The sequence below is a fragment of the Salvelinus sp. IW2-2015 genome, linkage group LG15 (genome assembly GCF_002910315.2).
Source record: "Salvelinus sp. IW2-2015 linkage group LG15, ASM291031v2, whole genome shotgun sequence".
Classification (NCBI taxonomy): Eukaryota; Metazoa; Chordata; class Actinopteri; order Salmoniformes; family Salmonidae; genus Salvelinus; species Salvelinus sp. IW2-2015.
In genome coordinates this window covers 42,478,023-42,495,617 of record NC_036855.1, presented here as the reverse complement: position 1 = coordinate 42,495,617, position 17,595 = coordinate 42,478,023, and the positions used below count along the sequence as shown (strand labels likewise).

The 17,595-nt window shown below is 40.5% G+C and overlaps 1 protein-coding gene across 1 annotated transcript in view; it reads left to right on the top strand.

Annotated features, from left to right (window-relative positions):
* The window catches only part of qsox2 (quiescin Q6 sulfhydryl oxidase 2), a 73,535-nt gene that overhangs the window by 42,800 nt on the left and 13,140 nt on the right, over positions 1–17,595 (top strand). The window contains exons 4-6 of the mRNA XM_024002771.2: positions 16,788–16,893; positions 17,116–17,206; positions 17,362–17,507. Of these exons, the coding sequence (XP_023858539.1) occupies positions 16,788–16,893; positions 17,116–17,206; positions 17,362–17,507 (343 nt within the window). The remainder of the gene's footprint in view (positions 1–16,787; positions 16,894–17,115; positions 17,207–17,361; positions 17,508–17,595) is intronic.

Genomic DNA, 17,595 nt, shown 5'->3' with positions numbered 1-17,595 from the left:
GACAAGTTAAGTGCATCCAGAAAGTATTCAGACACCTTCACGTTTTCCACATTTTGTTGCATTACAGCCTTATTCAAAAATCGATTTAAGTGTTTTTTACCCCCCTCACCAATCTACACACAATAATAGTGACATAGCTCATAGTGACAAAGCGGAAAATGTATTTCCATAGGTATTCAGAGACTCGAAATTGAGCTCAGGTGCATCCTGTTTACATTGATCACCCTTGAGATGTTCTACAACTTGGAGTTCACCTGTGGTAAATTCGATTGATCTGACATGATTTGGGAAAGTACACACCTGTAATTAAGGTACCACTGTTGACCGTGCATGTCAGAGCAAAAAACTAGCCATGAGGTCGAAGGATTTGTCCGTAGAGATCTGTGACAGGATTGTGTCGAGGCACAGATCTGGGGAAGGGTACCAAAACATTTCTGCAGCATTGAAGGTCCCCAAGAACACTGGCCTCCATCATTCTTAAATGGAAGAAGTTTGGAACCAATCAGGTGAGAAAGGCATTGATTACCCAAGAATCTGATACCGCCTCACCTGTCACGTGTCACAGTTTAGTCACTGTAATTATTGTTATTTATTTAATATTTTACCTCTTATTTAACTAGGCAAGTCAGTTAAGAACAAATTATTATTTACAATGACGGCCTATCCCGGCCAAACTCTAACTGAGACGACGCTGGGCAAATTCTGCGCCACCCTATGGGACTCCCAATCATGGACGGTTGGGAATTGAACCAGGGTCTGTGGTGACGCCTCTAGCACTGAGATGCAGTGCCTTAGACCGCTGTGCCATCTGATGCTAACTGCCTACCAAACTTGCTAACTGACTGGTACTCAGCATTCCATTGTCCCTCTAATCACTCTGACATTAATGAAAATTTTAATCAAACACTTCATGAGAGCCCATGAGCTCATGTTGCACAACATTTCTCTAGGCTATTCAATTGCGCAAGAAAACAGTGATGGCCTCTTAAAAAGAGGAGTATTGTGTCAGAAAATTACAAGTTTATGTTATAATACTGTTTATACATCAAAGAAGGGTCTCATCTGTGTCTGTTGTTCGAGTTGGGCCTGTGGGGTTTGAGCTGATGATTGATTGACTTGGGGATGAAACCTACAGCTGGCATTCCATAGACAGGATGTGGGGTGGTTGTAAATGGGATAGAGAGGAGTAGAACCAAGGCCTCAATGGTTCTTAGACATCCTGGCATCTGGTAAATTAGGCCAGGGTAGTGGGTTAATATGACGCCAGGTGCAGATAAAGACAGGATGAGTCCAGTGTGGCTTATGATGCCCTTTGATCTGCATGACAAAGCATTTTAGTCATCCTATATAAGATGTATGTTTTTTCATTATTAGTTAGGCTCTCTGCCTAACAGTCAAGACTTTTGTGCTGACTGTTTCATTATTACAAGAATTTATCGATATTAAAACATTTTAGTCATCCTATATAAGATGTCCGTTTTTTATTTATTTATATATATAAAAATAAAAATAAACACTTCTTAGTGATCCCTTCACGTGCGGGATTGATTTGACAACACCCAGTAAAATAGCAGCGAGCCAAATTCAAAAACAGAAATACTCATAATAATAAATCATACAAGTGTTATATATCGGATTAAAGATGATCTTCTTGTTAATCCAGCCACAGTGTCAGATTTCAAAAAGGCTTTACGGCGAAAGCAAACCATGCTATTATCTGAGGACAGCACCCCATCAAACATACACATGAAAATCATAATTCAACCCGCCAGGCACGACACAAGTCAGAAATAACATATAATTCATGCCTTACCTTTGAAGATCTTCTTCTGTTGGCACTCCATTATGTCCATTAAACATCACAAATGGTCCTTTTGTTCGATTAATTCTGTTATATCCCCAAAATGTCCATTTTATTTGGAGCGTTTGATTCTGAAAATACACCGGTTACAACCTGCGCAACATGGCTACAAAATATCTAATAAATTACCTGTAATCTTGATCCAAACATTTCAAACAACTTTCCTAATACAACTTTAGGTATTTTTTAACGTAAAGAATCGATAAAATTTAAGACGGAAAAACCTGTGTTCAATAGCGGATAAAAACAAAGTGGAACGAGCTTTCAGGTCGTGCGCCCCAACCACAACAGTACACTTCACTCCACCCTCGTTCTGAACTGCCCTACTTCATTTCTCAAAGGAAAAACATCAACCAATTTCTAAAGACTGTTGACATCCAGTGGAAGCGATAGGAACTGCAAGCAAAGTGCCTTAGAAATCTAAATCCTCATAGAAAACCCATTGAAAAGAGTGACCTAAAAAAATAAATCCTGGATGGTTTGTCCTCGGGGTTTTGCCTGCCAAATAAGTTCTATTATACTCAGACATAATTTTAAGTTTTAGAAACTTTAGAGTGTTTTCTATCCAAATCTACCAATTAAATGCATATCCTAGCTTCTGGGCCTGAGTAGCAGGCAGTTTACTTTGTGCGCACTTTTCATCCGGACGTGAAAATAGTGCCCCCTAGCCTTAAGAAGTTTAATTAAGAGTGTTGGGCTGACGGTTTCATTATTGCAATAATTTATCTATTTTAAATAAGTATGATTGTTTGAAGAAATGACCAAGTCTATCTCAGTACTGAATTTCCACAACATTTTTGGTGACGGGGATAGTATCTGCAACTTCACCTGTTGACCGCTCCTGAAGATCTGGGTAAACTGTGTATCAGTTTTGGATCAGAAGTTGGGATCTCAGGGTTAACCACGCTTATTATTGAGCAGCTGGACCCGCCTATGATCTGAGAGGTAGCGGGCACGGGTGAATACCAGATCTCGGGACATAGTACTGAGAGAGGTAGGCTTGGACAAAAAAATCTAAGTGATGAAATTATAAATAAAAAAGAAATGCCCTGTTTCTTAAAATAGGCCACAGCTAAGGTGACTAACAGGACTGAGTTGAGTTGATAAGTGTTCTTAAGTGAGGTATCCTTGGGCATGATTGTTAATTAGCCAGTCGAGGGCAACCTAAACTCCAGTCTGTGGTACTGACTTGATCACAATAGGACTGGTGAGGTTTGTGGGAACAAGGGAACAGAGCCTGGTGACACCCTGCGGGGGGCACTAGTCCTGGCGAAGTTCAATTAGACAAGGGACCTGCGCCCGGTGACACCTGAAAGTACGCTGGCTCTGGCGAAGTCTAATTATAATTTGTTTTGTTAAATTAGGTAAACGGGTATGCCCTGGGTTACTATTGTTAGGTGTTATTGTGCATGTTTTGTTATTCCTGATACTTAGAAAATATGAGGTAAGGTTGGATTTTTGCAGGGACCGTGTTGCATAATTACATAGGAGACATGGGTACTCTGTAGGTAGTTTTGCACATTTGGATAGACATAAAATAATCTATACCATAGTAATCGCAGTAGGTGGTATCCCAGTGTGGATACAATACCCCATTGTGGGACTGCTAATTAGGCAATATTTTGATAATGGTATGGGTTTCACTGTTTATTTAGACAGGGTTTTGACATCTTAAAACAGCGCTAACCAGTTTTCCTCTTGTCTGTCTCATTCCCATCTGTGTTTTTTGTTTGTGTTGTCTGTGAATGTGATATGAGTGTGTGAGGGAAGTATGTTTTCGGAACAGTACTGTGTGAATGAGAGTTTTGTGAGTCTAGAAATAASTGTTAATCTTATGTTTGCATAATAAGATATGTAGCATTGTCTTGGGGTCCGTTCAACACTGCCTATCATAGAATATCACGGAGTGGTATTATTAAGTGGTAGATGTAATTTCTGGAAGACTAGAGAACCGTTGAGTATTATTCCCATAGGGCTGCATCCGAGAAACTAACGTTTTTGGGTTCCGCTGGGAGTGTATGCATCAGGAGTTGTTGGAAACGCACATGGAGGGATTCATTAATGTGAGTACCTAAGATTTCCTACGTTATACACTGCTCAAAAAAATAAAGGGAACACTTAAACCACACAATGTAACTCCAAGTCAATCACACTTCTGTGAAATCAAACTGTCCACTTAGGAAGCAACACTGATTGACAATAAATTTCACATGCTGTTGTGCAAATGGAATAGACAAATTTGTGGCCTGCTGGAGGTCATTTTGCAGGGCTCTGGCAGTGCTCCTCCTTGCACAAAGGCGGAGGTAGCGGTCCTGCTGCTGGGTTGTTGCCCTCCTACGGCCTCCTCCACGTCTCCTGATGTACTGGCCTGTCTCCTGGTAGCGCCTCCATGCTCTGGACACTACGCTGACAGACACAGCAAACCTTCTTGCCACAGCTCACATTGATGTGCCATCCTGGATGAGCTGCACTACCTGAGCCACTTGTGTGGGTTGTAGACTCCGTCTCATGCTACCACTAGAGTGAGAGCACCGCCAGCATTCAAAAGTGACCAAAACATCAGCCAGGAAGCATAGGAACTGAGAAGTGGTCTGTGGTCACCACCTGCAGAATCACTCCTTTATTGGGGGTGTCTTGCTAATTGCCTATAATTTCCACCTTTTGTCTATTCCATTTGCACAACAGCATGTGAAATTTATTGTCAATCAGTGTTGCTTCCTAAGTGGACAGTTTGATTTCACAGAAGTGTGATTGACTTGGAGTTACATTGTGTTGTTTAAGTGTTCCCTTTATTTTTTTGAGCAGTGTATATTGATTCTGTGAGACACGGGGGGGAAAATGAATGAGAAATTGTATGTCTGTATAATCGATTACTGGAGATTTGATAAGTAATACCGGGAATATAATGAGATGCAATTTAAACAACCTATACGTAGACGTATGTAGGTTCAGAGTGGTCTTTTTATGGATCATTTGTTAGAGACAACGTTGGAGCATTATATGACTGTCTACAGGATCTGGGAGAGTCTCAGAAAAAGATTGGCATATATTAAAACCTCAAGGAGAGAGGAGCAGAAGTAAACATAATAGAAGATGTACACTAAAGCAAAGCCATAAAGACACTAATAGAAGCGCATGAGCATTCTTCCAATTTGGCTCGAATATGAAATAATCTAATCATGGATAAAATTCTGCAAAATTTCCCTGCTGACAGGGAAATTCAGGGATGCATTTGTGACTGGGCACAATATAACAGAAGAGTCATTAGCTCAATACACCAGCGTTTTCATCTTATATCTATCAGCGTAATCACACTAACCGTACTATTTGTGAAGTAATTTGGGTATGGATATTGTTAAATGGGGTACTTGGTAAATTCGCTCAGAATTTTGTTTGGATTTCAGAGCACTGGTTTGAATGTACCAGAGTGCAAAATAGCTGTTGAATTTACCAATGCTCAACGCCGGTTGAATATGGCTGGTGTCAGTAGACGTTAGGGAAGTAACGTAATTATGTAATAACATTAAATTATTGCCAGCAGCACAGTTAGTCACCAACGTTTTGAATAACATGAAAAAAGCCTAACCAGCTCTGCAAGGTGAGTAGAATGGAGAGTGAAGATGTATTCTCTTGTTTGTGTCAGGAAGTAGTGTTAGCTAGCCAACTTTAGCCAGTTAGCTTGGGTGTGAGGTAAGAAAAGTATTATATTTTGTGAGGTCAGATAGCTTGGATCAACCCTGCTCCTTAGCAGATTTTGGGATTGAATAGTCCTTGTGAGAATCAAGGACAGTGGATATTAGATAACATAGTAAAGAGCACGATTTATGTTTACAAATAGTCAAACTTTGTTTCATGCCACATTTAAACAATCGCTAAAGGGTGTAGATTTGAGGGTTTTGTGTTGATACAATATAAAGTGAATTTGTTATTGGTGTGAAAAGACGAAGAAACTCATACCAAACATCGCCACATTAGTAAACTATGTGGTAGAGCAGGGTCACAAGGAATTATATGGTTAAGTACAACCGGCGAAACGAGAACATATTTGGGGCTTTCGAGAACATTGCGACTCAGGAAAACCCTAGTAGTTTTAATCTCGTGAGACACTTTAGTTTTATTTTAAAGTATATTTATTGAATTGAAGAAAGGGAGGAAGAGAGAGTAATTAAAGTGGGCTCCCTGAGAACCGAAGTTATGTTTGTTTTGACTATAATTAAAGAAAATGTTCACCTGGTAACAATGTGAGACAGAAAGACAGAGGTCGAGTACAGTAGAGATTGTAGGGGGCTTTCTGAGTTTAAGGGAAGAGCTGACAAGGTAAAGATCTGTAATCCTGCCCCTGAACAAGGCAGTTAACCCACTGTTCCCCAGTAGGCCGTCATTGTAAATAAGAATTAGTTCTTAATTGACTTCCCTAGTTAAATAAAGGTTAACAGGAACAATTTAAGGTGAAACTGCTATTACAAATGTTGTTGGACATTGGTCTAGTAGGATTATTTTACATGGTTATGGAAAAGAGATACCAGTCATATAATACAATATGGGAGTGAATTCTTACTCTGTGGCGAGATACAAGGGTAGCGCATGCTAAATTAAGCGCACATAAACGTTGGGGTACATTAAAACAAACAATCATGTTTTGTTTGTAGTTAAAACCTTTGGGTTGCTGATTATGATATTAGTATAGTGAATGCTAAAGAAATTGACATTTCTCTTCCAGGAGAATGGGGGTAGTCATGTTCTCTCTCTTTGAAACGTTTCCTGAGGCTATGGTAGTTAGTATAAAGGTATCCGGATTAAGCCGTAAACTACCAAATTAAATGAGGCCATTTTTGTTTGTTTTTAACATATGGTTTGCAGGCACCCACACACTTGTTATGAATATTCTTTAGTGTTTTAAAATGCTATGTATGATTTATTGTGTGTTTTTCATTTGGTTTTAGTAGATTTTTCACAGGTTGGAGATGCGGTATTTTAAAGACACACACATGGAATTTTCGGAAGTTTCTATTTTCAGAGTTTTAATTGACCATGTGAATTATTTGGATGGTAAATATACTGAATAAACTTACTGTAAACCTGGGATATGAAATGTTTTACTGTTTTCTTTAAAGATGAATTAGTCTAATATAGTAAGAGACACTTATTTGAAGGGTTTGAATTAGAGGTCGACCGATTAATCGGAATGGCCAATTTAATTAGGGCCAATTTTCAAGTTTTCATAACAATCGGAAATCGGTATTTTTGGACGCCGATTTAAAAAAAATGCCTTTCTTAAAATCAATACACAGAAGTATATATTTTTAAACCTGCATATTTAGCTAAAAGAAATCCAGTCTAGCAGGCAATATTAACCAGGTGAAATTGTGTCACTTCTCTTGCGTTCTTTGCATGCAGAGTCAGGGTATATGCAACAGTTTGGGCCGCCTGGCTCATTGCGAACTAATTTGCCAGAATTTTACGTAATTATGACATAACATTGTAGGTTGTGCAATGTAACAGCAATATTTAGACTTAGGGATGCCATCCGTTAGATAAAATACGGAACGGTTCCGTATTTCACTGAAAGAATAAATGTTTTGTTTTTGAAATGATCGTTTTCGGATTCGACCATATTAATGACCTAAGGCTCGTATTTCTGTCTGTTATTATGTTATAATTAAGTCTATGATTTGATAGAGCAGTCTGACTGAGCGATGGTAGGCACCAGCAGGCTCGTAAGCATTCATTCAAACAGCACTTTCGTGCTTCAAGCATTGCGCTGTTTATGACTTCAAGCCTATCAACTCCCGAGATTAGGCTGGTGTAACCGATGTGAAATGGCTAGTTAGTTAGCGGGGTGCGCGCTAATAGCGTTTCAAACGTCACTCTCTCTGAGACTTGGAGTAGTTGTTCCCCTTGCTCTGCATGGGTAACGCTGCTTCGAGGGTGGCTGTTGTCGATGTGTTCCTGGTTCGAGCCCAGGTAGCGGCGAGGAGAGGGATGGAAGCTTTACTGTTACACTGGCAATACTAAAGTGCCTATAAGAACATCCAATAGTCAAAGGTATATGAAATACAAATGGTATAGAGAGAAATAGTCCTATAATTCCTATAATAACTACAACATAAAACTTCTTACCTGGGAATATTGAAGACTGATGTTAAAAGGAACCACCAGCTTTCATATGTTCTCTTGTTCTGAGCAAGGAACTTAAACGTTAGCTTTCTTACATGGCACATATTGCACTTTTACTTTCTTCTCCAACACTTTGTTTTTGCATTATTTAAACCAAATTGAACATGTTTCATGATTTATTTGAGGCTAAATTGATTTTATTGATGTATTATATTAAGTTAAAATAAGTGTTCATTCAGTATTGTTGTAATTATCATTATTCCAAATACATATATATTTTTTTAATCGTCCGATTAATCGGTATCGGCTTTTTTGGTCCTCCAATAATCGGTATCGGCGTTGAAAAATCATAATCGGTCGACCTCTAGTTTGAATGACCTCTGTCCTGACTTTCTAGTGTGGTTTGATGTCCCTCACTGGAATGCCGAGAGACATTGGATGATGATTTAGATGTCATATTTAATACTGTTTTGAAGGTAATTTTGTAATACTGATAATTATGGATACATTTTATAACTCATAGGACCACGAGAAAGATAGTCCTGTCTCTAGTCTATTTTACWATGAAGTTACGGGTACAAATGTTTATTTTTTTGTTATTAATGGTAGTAATTCGAATTTGATTTGTAGTGTTGTTTTTACACATTAGTCACTGAATTATGTGTCAAAATGGGGGAATTACCAGTATTGAGGTTTTGGGATTGAAGTTTACACACCTTAATTAAGTGAGATATATATATATAGAAATTTGTTGAGTGATGTATGAAGGAGTGTTTTGTTCCGTTTGTTCTGTTTTGTTTTGTTTCGATAAATCTCACCAGATTGGGTCTGCTGGATGATCGGGATAATTTCCTGAACCTATGACTGCGATTAGGTTGAAGCATTGTTTCAACAGAATGTGATATTATAATTTTTTWWAAATGTGTTTTAGAGATTTGCATTAAGAATATTGGTTGTAGTAATAATTTGTCATAGAGTAGATAATTTGTTTGGATTTCTTGAATGCTTGTCTAGATTTCCTGAATCGGAAATGAACTGAACTGTTGTTCTGGTCTGTCGTCTCCCTCGAGGTTATAATAAGCATAAGCAGGGACAATTTGACCAAACGGTGTGGACCTCAAAACTCCCTGTAACCGGCTGAAGAAATGGCGTGCACTATGGCCGGTGTCCTGCACCACTTCTATCGAGAGACCTGAGTCCGAACCAGCAACCTTGTACAGCATCTAGTTTAAATGATCAAATGCCTTCTCTCAGGAGTGCAACAGAAGTCCACGTGGAGTGAGCATGAAGAGAGATCCGTTCCAAAACCTCTCATATTGCTGGTATACTGGTTGGCAAATGGACAAGACATAATGAGTTGTGGTGGGGTTCTGGTGAGACATTGAAATTGGGTCATTGTTATGGGCCATCCACTTTGAACTGTGAAGCTGTCTGAAGAAAAATGAAGAAATGCCAGAAGACTGAGTGCCGGAGAAGGGAGGGGGTTGGTCAACTGTGCTCGTAATTGATTTGGACTGGTCTAAAATTGTTATTTGGGGTATCAGGTTGATTATGGAGGTTCACACTGCTAAATTTATAATAATTTAGGCTAAGAATGCATTGGGATACTGATCTGTAATTATAACCATGATGAGAGTTAATTGGGTTTTAATTATGATTTGGAAATTATTTCCCTGACCTATTCCTGACTACATCTCTGATGAAGAGGACTCCAATTCTGAGCATAAGGACCCAATCACCGCATTCTTATCGGCAGACTCAATAGCCTTGGCTTCTCAAATGACTGCCTCGCCTTGTTCACCAACTACTTCTCAGACAGAGTTCAGTGTGTCAAATCAGATGGCCTGTTGTCCGGACCTCTGGCAGTCTCTATGGGGGTGCAACAGGGTTCAATTCTCGGGCTGACGCTTTTCTCTATATACAGTGGGGAGAACAAGTATTTGATACACTGCCGATTTTGCAGGTTTTCCTACTTACAAAGCATGTAGAGGTCTGTAATTTTTAATCATAGGTACACTTCAACTGTGAGAGACGGAATCTAAAACAAAAATCCAGAAAATCACATTGTATGATTTTTAAGTAATTATTTGCATTTTTATTGCATGACATAAGTATTGATCACCTACCAACCAGTAAGAATTCCGGCTCTCACAGACCTGTTAGTTTTTCTTTAGAAAGCCCTCCTGTTCTTCACTCATTACCTGTATTAACTGCACCTGTTTGACTCGTTACCTGTATAAAAGACACCTGTCCACACAACTCAATCAAACAGACTCCAACCTCTCCACAATGGCCAAGACCAGAGAGCTGTGTAAGGACATCAGGGATACAATTGTAGACCTGCACAAGGCTGGGATGGGCTACAGGACAATAGGCAAGCAGCTTGGTGAGAAGGCAACAACTGTTGGCGCAATTATTAGAAAATGGAAGAAGTTCAAGATGACGGTCAATCACCCTCGGTCTGGGACTCCATGCAAGATCTCACCTCGTGGGCATCAATGATCATGAGGAAGGTGAGGGATCAGCCCAGAACTACACGGCAGGACCTGGTCAATGACCTGAAGAGAGCTGGGACACAGTCTCAAAGAAAACCATTAGTAACACACCATGCCGTCATGGATTAAAATCCTGCAGCGCACGCAAGGTCCCCTGCTCAAGCCAGCGCATGTCCAGGCCCGTCTGAAGTTTGCCAATGACCATCTGGATGATCCAGAGGAGGAATGGAGAAGGTCATGTGGTCTGATGAGACAAAAATAGAGCTTTTTGGTCTAAACTCCACTCGCCGTGTTTGGAGGAAGAAGAAGGATGAGTACCCACAAGAAACCCATCCCAACCGTGAAGCATGGAGGTGGAAACTCATTCTTTGGGGATGCTTTTCTGCAAAGGGGACAGGACGACTGCACCGTATTGAGGGGAGGATGGATGGGGCCATGTATCGCGAGATCTTGGCCAACAACCTCTTCCCTCAGTAAGAGCATTGAAGATGGGTCGTGCTGGTTCTTCCAGCATGACAACGACCCGAAACACAACAGCCAGGGCAACTAAGGAGTGGCTCCGTAAGAAGCATCTCAAGGTCCTGGAGTGGCCTAGCCAGTCTCCAGACCTGAACCCAATAGAAAATCTTTGGAGGGGCTGAAAGTCCGTATTGCCCAGCGACAGCCCCGAAACCTGAAGGATCTGGAGAAGGTCTGTATGGCGGAGTGGGCCAAAATCCCTGCTGCAGTGTGTGCATAAACCTGGTCAGAACTACAGGAAACGTATGATCTCTGTAATTGCACACAAAGGTTTCTGTACCAAATATTAAGTTCTGCTTTTCTGATGTATCAAATACTTATGTCATGCAATAAAATGCAAATTATTTACTTAAAAATCATACAATGTGATTTTCTGGATTTTTGTTTTAGATTCCGTCTCTCACAGTTGAAGTGTACCTATGATAAAAATTACAGACCTCTACATGCTTTGTAAGTAGGAAAACTTGCAAAATCGGCAGTGTATCAAATACTTGTTCTCCCCACTGTATCAATGATGTCGCTCTTGCTGCTGGTGATTCTCTGATCCACCTCTACGCAGACGACCCCGTTCTGTATACCTCTGGCCCTTCTTTGGACACTGTGCTAACAAACCTCCAAATGAGCTTCAACGCCATACACGCCCATACGCCCTTCCGTGGCCTCCAACTGCTTTTAAATACTAGTAAAACTAAGTGTATGCTCTTCAACCGATTGCTGCCTGCACCCTCCCGCACGTCTAGCATCACAGCTCTGTACGGTTCTGACCTAGAATATGTGGACAACTACAAATACCTAGGTGTCTGGTTAGACTGTAAACTCTCCTTCCAGACTCACATTAATCATCTCCAATCCAAAATTAAATCTAGAATCGGCTTCCTATTTCGCAACAAAGCCTCTTTCACTCATGCCGCCAAACATACCCTCGTAAAACGGACTATCCTATCGATCCTTGACTTCAGCAATGTAATTTTAAAAATAGCTACCAACACTCTACTCAGCAAACTGGATGTAGTCTATCACAGTGCTATCTGTTTTATCACCAAAGCCCCATATACTCGCCACCACTGTGACCTGTATGCTCTCTTTGGCTGGCCCTCACCACATATCTGTCGCCAAACCCACTGGCTCCAGGTCATCTATAAGTCTTTGCTAGGTAAAGCTTCGCCTTATCTCAGCTCACTGGTCACCATAGCAACACCCGTAGCATACTCTCCAGCAGGTATATTGTACTAGTCATCCCCAAAGCTAACACTTCCTTTGGGCACCTTTCCTTCCAGTTCTCTGCTGCCAATGACTGTAACGAATTGCAAAAATCTCTGAAGCTGGAGTCTTCTATCTCCCTCTAACTTTAAGCATCAGCTTTCAGATAATCTTACCGATCACTGTACATGTACACAGCCAATCTGTAAATAGCACTACCTCATCCCCATATTATTACTTACCGTCTTGCTCTTTTGCACCCCAGTATCTCTACTTGCACATCATCATCTGCACAGCCATCACTCTGGTGTTAGTGCTAAATTGTAATTATTTTCACCTCTATGGCCTATTTATTGCCTACCTCCTTACTCTTCTACATTTGCACACACTGTACATAGATTTATTTTCTTTTGTGTTATTGACTGTACGTTTGTTTGTGTAACTCTGTTGTTTTTGTTGCACTGCTTTGCTTTATCTTGGCCAGGTTGCAGTTGTAAATGAGAACTTGTTCTCAACTGGCCTACCTGGTTAAATAAAGGTAAAATAAAAACTGGGTGGACATTTTCATCAAGCTGACCCCTATCTTTGTGCTTAGTGCCAGGGTGATGATTATCCTGTTTGCTGTAATGAAGCTTGTGTGAGATTTAATTTTTTATTTTTCATGTTTCATTTTCTGTTTCAGCTTGACTGTGTTTAGATAAGAAAGGTCTAAAACTCAGCAACCAAAGAAAGGTTGTTTATCCTGGATGAATTGTCAGCCACCAGAAATATGTACTTTGTTTGTTTAAATGTATGTTTACCAATAATCATGTAATGCTTGTACCCTTTGATTTTTCTAGAAGGAGATTAGCTTCTTGAGAGGAGAATGTGACAAAAAATGTCAAGATTATGTTATATTACTGTTTATGCATCAAATAATGGTTGATGAGTACTCATCTGTTTCTGTGGTTCGAGATGGGCCTGTGGGGCTTGAGCTGACAATTGATTGACTTGGTGATTAAAAACCTACAGCTGGCATTCCATAGACAGGATGTGGGGTGGTTGTAACTAGAATAGAGAGGAGTAGAACAAAGGCCTCAATGGTTCTTAGACATCCTGGCATCTGGGAAATTAGGCCAGGGTTGGGGGTTAAGATAATGCCAGGTTCAGATAAAGACAGGATAAGTCCAGGGTGGCTTATGATGCCCCTTGATCTGCATGACAAAGCATTTTAGTCATCCTATATAAGATGTATGTTTTTTCATTATCAGTTAGGCTCTCTGCCTAACAGTCAAGACTTTTGGGCTGACTGTTTCATTATTACAATAATTTATTAATATTAAATAATTATGATTGTTTGAAGAAATGAAGTCTTTATCAGTACTGAATTTCTGCGACAGGATCCAATCAGCTTTCTATTGGCTAGGCCTACTATATTAATTTCACGACTTTCCTAATGTTAAGCACATTGCTTGTCTTTACAACAGGAGTATAGCCCACCTGGCTGGCATGAAAATTACCACAGAAAAAGTGTTCTCCCTTCTCTATTTAAGTGCATAGATGACATGTATTTTTTCCCCTGCCCCTGTTTTGAGACAGGTGCATGATAATGGTCCATTCTAAATCAAAACAAATTTCCCACATATGGTATTTAGTTTATGTAAAGACCAGATTAAATCAAGAGTAGTCTGATGGGAGACAATATTAGCTTATCACTTGTGAATTATGTTTTGTCACTTGTGAATGATGCCCAGCTTAAGGCAAGAAACAATGACTTTTTTCGAATCATAGTTGCACACCTCCTGTAGGTCTATAGGCGTATATGTTTTGATGAGGTTTGTATCACAACTAAAGTGGCCAAATAACTTCTTAAAATTAAGCACATTAATCCGCTTTACGATGGGTGTAGAGCATAACTGGCATATAATAAAAACATTAAATGCATAATCGCATTTGCGTTCACTTTTGATAATGGTATTTCAAATCAAAGTTCATTTGTCACGTGCGCCGAATACAACAGGTGAAGACCTTACAGTGAAATGCTTACTTACAGGCTCTAACCAATAGTGCAAAAAAGGTATTTGGTGAACAATAGGTTGTTAAAGAAATAAAACAACAGTAAAAAGACAGGCTTTATACAGTAGCGAGGCTATATAAGTGCAAATTGTCTGGGTAGCCATTTGATTACCTGTTCAGGAGTCTTATGGCTTGTGGAACATTCACGCGTATAGCCTACTGCCGTGTGCTCATTGCTGCGCTTATAATGTGAAGAAATAGCCTAATAGTTTATCAACATTTTAAGCTAAATGTTTTGATCTGTTGCTTGTGGTTGTATTAATTTAAGATCTATCGCATCCCAAAACGGTCCCAGACTGTTTGGTGTATTTATTTCTAGCCCAGAATAGAATAGGTCAACTTTTGTACTATGGTGGATAATATATTGAGATGGGCTGGAGCTTTTGCTGTTCGTTAGGCCAACTCATCTTGTTGGCTGACGAAAAGTAAATGTGGACAGTTCTTCCAGTATCTTCAATATGCAATCGGAATTRGATAAGGAAGCGTGCAGTTGCGTCCCCGATGTGTCTGTCTTCACCTGTAGCCTTTGAGAAATACCCGATCACGTGAGGGAGAGCCATGTGAGTGAGAGGTGCTTCAGAGCGCGCAGCACTCAGGGAGGGCACAACGGCCACTGGTCGCGAAAGGCATGGATTTTTTTAGGGTGCATTATGGCAGCACAAATGGGATGCTGCGGGGAAATTCAAGCCATTATCAAGTGCTTGTCAAATTGGTAATGACAAGTGTGTACAGCTGCGCAGAAGACAAAGCAGAGCTCATACCTTTTTCAAGCAATTTGAAATCGTAAAGTGCCTTTCCCAAACTGTTGCCACAAAGTTGGAAGCACAGAATCATCTAGAATGTCATTGTATGCTGTAACGTTAAGATTTCCCTTCACTGGAACTAACGGGCCTATCCCGACCATGAAAAACAGCCCCAGACCATTATTCCTCCTCCACCAAACTTTGCAGTTGGCACTATGTATTCGGGCAGGTAGCGTTCTCTTGGCATCCGCCAACCCAGATTCGACAGGTTCGACTGCAAGATGGGAAAACATGATTCATCACTCTAGAGAGTGCGTTTCCACTGCTCCAGAGTCCAATGGCAGTGAGCTTTACACCACTCCAGGCGACGCTTGGCATTGCGCATGGTGATCTTAGGCTTGTGTGCGGCTGCTCGGCCATGGAAACCCATTTCATGAACCTCCTGGCAAACCGTTCATGTGCTACCACTTTGCGGCTGAGCCGTTGTTGCTCCTAGACGTTTCCACTTCATAATAACAGCTCAAACAGTTGTCTGGGACAGCTCTAGCTGGACAGAAATTTTACGAACTGACTTATTGGAAAGGTGGCATCCTATGATGGTGCCATGTTGAAAGTCACTGAGCTCTTCAGTAAGAGCATTCTACTGCCAATGTTTTTCCTATGGAGATTGCATGGCTTTGTGCTCGATTGTATACACCTGTCAGCAACGGGTGTGGCTGAAATAGCCCAATCTACAAATTTGATAGGTTGTCCACATACTTATGGCCATGTAGAGTGTATATATACATTTGAACAGTTATTACGGTGACAGCGGTCATATGGCTGGCCAATTACCGTCATCCACAAAATTCCATGACCTTCACAGCCCTACCTACTGTGTTCTCTCCTGTATAAAGGACCAGAGTGTGTGCAGATGTCAACCTCTCATCTAGAGCTGGGACATTCATTCTTGCGGCTGAAATCCCGTTAACGGTATCGATTTGACAACAGCCAGTGAAAGTGCAGGGCGCCAAATTCATCCGAACGTGAAAATAGCGCCCCCAGCCATAAGACGTTAAGCCGAAAATTACTGATGTTGTCTTCCTCCTTACTGAAGCATTTTGCCTGCGTTGCGAATTTTCGTTATTTTGCTACACAAAGTTTCTGTAGATTGTTGTAAAACAATGCATCTCAACAGTAATGTCTGTTATGTTGATTCCTGCTATGAAAGTAACTGGCTGTCCCCGTTTCACTAGCAGCTGCTGTGTGAGCATGCCACTATCACTCCCTCTCCCCACTGTGCGCACAAAGTAGGGAGAGATGCATTCTGAGAAGCACAAGCATATGGCCGTTGCTCAAAATGCAATTGTGGAAAAATTGTTTTCAAAGCAAATATAGCTGTTTAAGTCACAAATTTCTGTGAATATGTCATTTATTTCTCATATCTTAAGACCAGGCACCACACCCTCAGGGTAATTGTTTTCCCTTAATTATATCACAATCAACCTTTATCAGTTGAAGGTAGACATAAATCTAATAGTTTTTTTGTATAAAATTGTCAGAAATGGGAGGCTATATATCAATAATTATGCGCCTATTTTATATAGTGCAAATACATTTTTCTGGACACTGGATGAGGTCAGTCTAAATATTTTGGTTTAATTTTGTTAAGACACTCCAGGAGGACTGGACTTATCCATAGCAGATTGTGGATAAATATATTTATGGGTCAATTTATCAGGTCAATTTATTGGTCAGTTTATCGAGATATGGGTTTTTATCAATATCGCCAAGCTCTATTCTCATCTCTCTCCCCAGGTGCAGATAGGGAGCTACAGACAGTGCGACAGCTGATGGTCAACTTCCTCCAGAACCACACAAGACAGGACAGGCCTGTCAGCTGCCCTCCACTTGAGCCTTACAGGTTTGTCCAGTGGCACACCTTGGGATTCAAGACAGTCTTGGGACCAGAACAATTAGCCTATACCATGGTTTGATAAATAACCTCTGTCCTTTTACACTGCCATATGTCTGCTAATACGGGTCACTGTCGGGTTGATTTTTGAATCGCTCAATGAGAAGTGAGTGGCACACAATACAGGTGATTATCATATTAAATCGACTGTGTCGCATTTCCTCTTTTCAGCTCTGCAGATATATTGCCTTTGATTGGTCAGAAATCCAACCAATACACAGCTGTCATTGTTGAGAACGAGGACTCCTATGTTGGCAGAGAGGTATGAGGATTTCAAATTAAACTGAACTGTACCTTTCATGGCATTCTTATACTGTCAGACTTCAAAACAACGAAGTAATTTAACTTAAATGCTGCGTTATAGGGTTAATATGTGGGGGTTTAAATATATATAAAGTAATGTCAACTGTTCTATAGGTTATCTTGGACCTGATGATGTATCAGGGGCTAACAGTGAAGAGGGCATTGAGTTCAGAAAAGAGCCTCACAGAGAAGCTTGGCATCAACTCTTTCCCCTCAGCATACCTTCTCCACCCTAATGGAACACATGCCATTCTGCATGTGTAAGTTGGCAACCTCTACTATATTTACTTCTCCAGGAGTTCTGGTTCAGATGTTGGAGACTCAACAAATGTGTTTTGGTAGTTGGCA